Source organism: Panicum virgatum, chromosome 2K, assembly GCF_016808335.1.
Source record: "Panicum virgatum strain AP13 chromosome 2K, P.virgatum_v5, whole genome shotgun sequence".
Lineage (NCBI taxonomy): Eukaryota > Viridiplantae > Streptophyta > Magnoliopsida > Poales > Poaceae > Panicum > Panicum virgatum.
In genome coordinates this window covers 5,064,670-5,071,403 of record NC_053137.1, presented here as the reverse complement: position 1 = coordinate 5,071,403, position 6,734 = coordinate 5,064,670, and the positions used below count along the sequence as shown (strand labels likewise).

At 42.7% G+C, this 6,734-nt stretch overlaps 1 protein-coding gene across 1 annotated transcript; it reads right to left on the bottom strand.

Moving 5' to 3' along the window:
* Positions 1-2,633: 2,633 nt before the first annotated feature.
* LOC120694979 (nuclear speckle RNA-binding protein B-like) lies at positions 2,634-3,014 on the bottom strand. Its single transcript, XM_039978313.1, has one exon. It carries the CDS (start codon positions 3,012-3,014, stop codon positions 2,634-2,636), a length of 381 nt encoding a protein of 126 aa, XP_039834247.1.
* Positions 3,015-6,734: the final 3,720 nt, after the last annotated feature.

Here is a 6,734-nt window from a genome sequence, read left to right as displayed (position 1 = left end):
CTCCCAGTCTGCACAGTTGTTTTCTCTTCTGTTCGCTGCATATACTAGAATCCTAGCACACGATTTCCGAGAAGAGAATCTTGTATACATGGAGTACTAAATGAAGTCTATTTGCAAAATCTTTTCAAGAATGAGTGTAATTTTTCGCGACGAATCTAATGAAGGTAATTAATCGATGATTGACTACAGTGATGCTACAGTAACCATCCTTTAATCACGCGGTCAAAGATCTCATTAAATTCTTCAGGGTTCCTAGCGCAGGGGTTCTGAAGTTAGCTTTGAAAACTGCCTTAATTTAATACCTCTAATTAGCGGTCAAAGTTGATACATTTCCTAGCATAGCACAAACCAAACAGGGCCTATGCCAATCGTTCTTCAACCTGAAATAGCGTGTCAGAGCTTATTGAATGGTCACCGTGTCAGAGCTTCTAGTAAAAATACGGTGTCATCTAATTAGCATTGTGATTGAAAGATTTTGTCAAGGCGTACTTGAAACTAATTGATTGACAAAGTCTGGTTGATCCAGCGAATGGACTTTGGTTTTCAGTCTGCTATACTTCAACACTGTCTACTTCGACGATGTCAGCGAGCCAGTCTGCAGTCTGCACTGATTGTGCCAACGCCTCTTGACTATGTGAAGAAAAATAAAACTGCAGATTAGCTAGACTTTTAGTTACATTCAGTAGGACTGGTTGACAAAAGTGTAGTTGAACGGTTATCATATAGACTTTCGAGAAAAAAAAATCATCACAGAGTTTCTTTTACAGTATGATTTTAGTTTTCAGTCTGGTATACTTCAACACTGTCCACTTCGATGATGTCAGAGTCTGCAGTCTGCACTGGTTGTGCCACCGCCTCTTGACTATGTGAAGAAAAATAAAATTGCAGATTAGCTAAGGAGGAGGATAGGTTGATAAAAGTGCAGTTAAACTGTTATCATAGAGTTTCGGAAAAAAAAATCATTACAGATTTACAATATGATTATTTGCCGGTCAAGGATGAAGTGCTGCGCCACTTTATTTGGACACAGAGAGCGACAGGTTTACTTAGAAGCCATATCTTATTTGGACAATTGTTACATATGGAGATGGTTAGCCTACTCTAATGTCTTCAAGAGAAATTAATATAGTCAAGAAGAGAACCTTCTGGGACCAGTAAAATATACTCTTTGATATTGTCAATCACGCAATGAAAAAAAATCTATCTTTTCCCTTCAGAATAAAGCCACTGGATTCAATTGAATGAGGAAGGATATCTAGCACGGATTAGAAACGATTAATGTATCACTAACAGTTTGCTTGAAACGCCACTGCGTTACATAAAGAAATCATCACAACATGTTACAGTAGTTACAATTACAATTATAGTGGCAAATGCAGATAAGCATTGCAAGAGTGGTAATCTCCCCAACAGTTTTGTATTTTGAAATGGCCAACAACTTCTAGCAGTCTTGTGTTAGTTATCCATCAAATTGTTGATCATATGTTTGTGGAAAGATTAGAACCCTTTGTAACCCAGGGTATATGCAAGTAACTGTGGTGCGGGATTATATGACAGTTCAGACTACTAGCTAGATGAGATATAAATTGATGAACCATATCATGTTGGATGTGAAGACACATGTTTGAACATTGAAACGAATGTCAAATGCGAAATGTTGGGACAAGTCAAATTAATCCTTATGACCGTCAGCAGGTGAAAAATTTGTCCTAATTATACGATGGAGACAGGTTGAATTCTCAGGGGGTGTTTAGTTCATTTTGCAAAATTGTGTAAAGATGTAAAGAGGGCATTTGAAGTACTAAATGAAGTCTATTTGCAAAACTTTTTGCATAGATGGGTTGTAAATCGCAAGACGAATCTAATGATGCTAATTAATCCATGTTTAATCAATAATTAGCGGATGGTTACTGTAGCATCACTGTTGCAAATCATGGATTAAGTAGGCTCATTAGATTCGTCTCGCGATTTACAGCCCAACCATGCAAAAAGTTTTGTAAATAGACTTCATTTAGTACTTCAAATTAGCAAGATTCCGTTTCATTTTAATGCGTTTACGGATTTTTTGCAAAAACCTGTAAAGATCTAAACACGGCCTCACTTGTGCTGCCATCATCACAATAATCGTCTCTTTCAATGAAGTCACCGCTTGATCGATCATAACAGTAATTTTCGAAAGAAAAGATAGTATCACAATAATCTGCAACAGCAATTCTGATGGCTTGAGAGTTGAGACAGAGATGGGGGAAAATATTTGGAAAATTATAGCACCGATAGTACTACTGGTAAAATCCAGAACAAAATTAACCTATCAAAAAGATGCTGGGTTATATATGAAAAATGCTGTAAAATGTACTTTTGTTGCTATCACGATGTAAGTAAATTTTACAGTGTAATTCAAAAGCAACTTTTACAGTGGCGTACGTACGTGAAAACAACAGAAGACATACTTGGATAACCGGATGACGATTAATTCAACCGACTTTGTTGTATAAATCTCATAAATAAAATGAATCAAAGAACAAGTTACACGTCAGGTAGGTGCTGTGCCTCTGCGTGCTGGATTTGCGTGAACAGTCTGCGTTCGATTACATGTTTCTGAATCGACTAGCTAGCTAGATCCAGCAAGGCGGTCATGAGCTGATGAGCTCCTGTATGGCCTGCATGGTGGCAGGCGAGAAGAGCAAGCTGCCCGGGGAGAGAAGGAAGCCGCCGGCGCCTGGAGAAAGCAGTGCCGCCGGCGCACGGTCATCGAGCGGCGGCGGCGCCTGCTGCCCGAGCGTGAGCACCAGGGGGTCGCCACCAGCAGCCGTCCTGGTCTCCTCCTCCTCATGCGACGACGACGGCGCCGCCGGTTCTGCTGCCGGCGGCAGCAGCGGCGCGGGCTCCTGATCGCCGGTCGCCCGCTGCTGCTGGCCGGTGAGCCTCTGCACGAGGGCCTTGAACTCGTCCGGCCGCGCGTGGATGACCCTGGGCGTGTGCTCGTACACGATGACGGGCCCCGCCGGCGCCATGGCAGCGTCGCCGTCGCCGTCGCCGCCGCTGGTGCGGGGTCTCTTGGACGGCCGGGCCGCCGCCGGCAGGCTCAGCGGCTGCGGCCTCGGGCCCTGCAGGCCGGCGACGACCCCTGATCTCTTCATCACCTTCGCCGCCGCCGACATGTAGCGCTGCTGCTGGTGCCGCGCGCGTGCTGGATGAGAGGAGATCGACCGAAGGAAGCCTGCTACCTCGCGATCGAGCTCCGTAATGGCGATGGGTCGTCGTCGATCGAGGCGACATGTTTATATATATATGAGGGCCGGCCGGCGCCGGCAAGGACCAAACCGTCAAGAAAAGTACGCAGCGTTGAATACCTTCTGGCTTGTGGCTTCTGCAGCAAGCATGGGTGCCGGAAGAGGTCAGAGGCGGATAATGGTTCAAATGCATCTCAAATTTGTCTTTTTTTGTAACTTCTAGAGTAAGACGAATTTGACCATGAAATTTTATATATAGATGATGTAATCTTAGAAGCACATTCATGATTTTTTTCAGAATTTTTTGAAACTTTGTTTAGTAGGTTTGCACGGGTTTGCACGAAGTCCTTGGTTTGCACTAGATTATGTTCCCATTTAGTTCCCACACATAAACTCCGTAAACGCAAAAAAAACATCACATCGAATATTTCGACACATGCATGGAGTACTAAATGGAGTCTATTTACAAAACTTTTTGCATGAATGGGTTGTAAATCGCAAGACGAATCTAATGAGCCTACTTAATCTATGATTTGCAACAGTGATGCTACAATAATCATCCGCTAATTATAGATTAATCATAGATTAATTAGCATCATTAGATTCGTCTCGCGATTTACAACCCATCTGTGCAAAAAGTTTTATAAATAGACTTTATTTAGTACTTCAAATTAGTAAGATTTTTTGGCAAAAAAATTTTGCGTTTCAACTCAACAGGACCTAAAAATACTCTAGTACAATATACATACACATGATCCAAGGCGTACGCTGAACGGCTGAAGGAAAAGCTAGCTAGCTAGGGCAGCAGCCAGCAGCCTGCGCAGATCAAACGTTTGGTTGGTGTGACGGCAGCAGCAGCAGTAGTTTACTCGTGGTTGGGTGCCCCTGCTGACGAGGGTGCATGCATATGGGCCGCTCTTCACCCGGCCGTCGTCCACAACTTGTTACAAACAAAACAGGATTGCTATTTGAAATTGGGCAGTTTACAATTACAACCTCCCTCTCACACACACACATACTCCCGGATCTTTCTTGCTTCCCCACCTGCGCTTTGCGATTCCTCGTCCTGGTGGAGAGATGCAACCTAGCTACCTTCTGTGTCTCTAGCGAACTCTGGCTTGGAGGAGATCGGGTATAGGATAACATAACAGACTAATAAGGCCTCGTTTGGTTTTATGGGAACAATTATCTGGAAAGATTCTCAATTTGTATTGTACAAAAAGGGCCGGTTCGACCCAGGACAGGGGCGGATTTAAGGGGGGGCTAGGGGGGCTCTAGCCCCCCTACTGCCAAAACTTCCATTGAAATTAAAGGAGAAATATGAGAGAAAAAGAGAAAAAAAGATGAAGAAATGAGTGGAGATAGGAAGGAGGAAGAACAAGCCCCCCCTAAGTTGAAAATCTGCTTCCGCTGCTGACCCAGGGCAAGTCTCTCTCATAGCCTTATCTTCCGAGCGTAGAGGAAAAGTTAAGGAATACTGAACTCCAGGGCTCCGGACAGTGGAGGTGAATTTGTGACCTGAGCTGGGAGGCGGATAAATAGATTTTATTGCATACGTAGATATATTGTATATTTAGCTGCATAATAAAATTTATGAATTTAGAAAATTCAAAACAGCTGTAATTGAAATGGGAAGAAATATTTGAACAGAAATCAGCCGTGGGAATGAGATAGGGCGAAACGACACGAGCATCGACATGCACCCGCGGACCCGCGTGTGGTTCATCCAAGAATGAAATGGCTCACGCGCGGCTGCGACGAACGAACGAATAATTAAACTACACGCCTGTGCGTTTCCCACGTAGCTTTACGTATCGGATGATGCACGGAAGCTAAGCAGGGGGGGGGGGCCTTATTAGGCTTGCTCCAACGGAGCCCTGTAAACCGCCCCCACCCTATGTATGTAGGGGGAGCTTTGGGGGGAAATTCCCTCCAACGGTCCTCCCCAAAGCTCTCCTATATATGGGATGAGTTGAAACTCTTCCCATATGTAGAGTGGGTTTCAACTCCTCCTATATTCTAATCACATCGTTTCTTCATGATATTAATCTCGTTTGAGTTCCGTAACATGATGATAATGCGTATTATGACAGTACAATACTGTATGATTTTTTTAAAATTAAAAAACGATAAATAAATAGTTAGTTAATGAGTGATAGTATATAGAGGGAATAGATATGGGGGGAATGGTTGGAGAGGAGTTATAGGGGGAGGAATTTTTTGAAGGGAGGTAGTAAAATATAGTAAATAATACATTTGGGGGGAGTTGGATGGGGGGAATGGTTGGAGATAGCTTTAGTAGGGCCGGGTTGCAAAATTGCGCCGCAGCCGGGGCAGGTCAAACAAAATGCAGATGCACGTACGCGTTGAACAAAGGCAACGAAGGCCGGGCCGGCACTGGTTACCTTTTTGTTATGATTATGATTAAGCACAGGTGGGCACGTAAAAGCATCGCATAATAAACAAATGTAATCTTTGGTTTGTAGCAAGCTAGGGGCCAATAGATGTACCTGCATCTAGCTGCACGCAAGCAGCAAGGTCATGTTGAATAATGTGAAGGCATGTATAGGTTATTTCCACGAAGAGGCAGGCAAAAAACAAAAGTTGTTTGGGTGACATGGACAGGCATCATGCATTGTGATACATCTAGTGGCGGCTTAATAAACAACTCTTGCAAGGGTTGTTACTTGCCCCCTTTTTGTTTATATAGGGCATACTACTGTGATTAAAGGTTTTTTTTAATTACACAGTACAACTTAGACACTCACAACGCACGTAAAATCCTACCTCTATGAGCATCTTCGAAGACTGGGCCGGCAAATCTTAGAGATTGATGAAATCACCACAAATGCCTCGCTGTCGACGGGAACTACTACTGAATGCATAATGCCGTTAAATCCCAGAATATTCGCTCCCATGGGAGTCACGAACCCAAGACCTCGGGTGCTACCGAGGCTCTTGTAATCATTAGGCTACAAGCCATTCCGCTGATTAAAAGTGTGTTTTGAAGTGGAACTTTAGCCATTCCTTTGTTTTAGAACATGCTATCGATTATCGATAAATATTCATGTGTAAAATATTTTAATATGTATATGAAATCTAAATAATCATGTGCAACAAGATACATGATAAGCAGCATATATACAAATAAAAAGTTCCCCTCTCTAATTCTTGCTCGGAGTGAGCATGTCGAACCGTTGGAGGTTGGCATAGTAAAGAGCGAGAGTACAAAGTTTAACTGTTCGAATCCTGATATGTCCTGTGGTTCAAGAGCATGATAAGCAGCATATATACAAATAATAAGCACTATCATGCATAAGTGTGGCTCAAGAGATGATTGGGCTTGTTTCATGGTGTAATTTCCTTTTCTCCCTTCTGCTACTCCCTCCGTCCAAAAAAAACAAGTCATTCTAAATTTTTTTAGACAAATTAACAAAAAGGTAAAATAAAAATATTTCCCTCTATTGATTATCTATATTTAATATTTATTAATTTTTACAT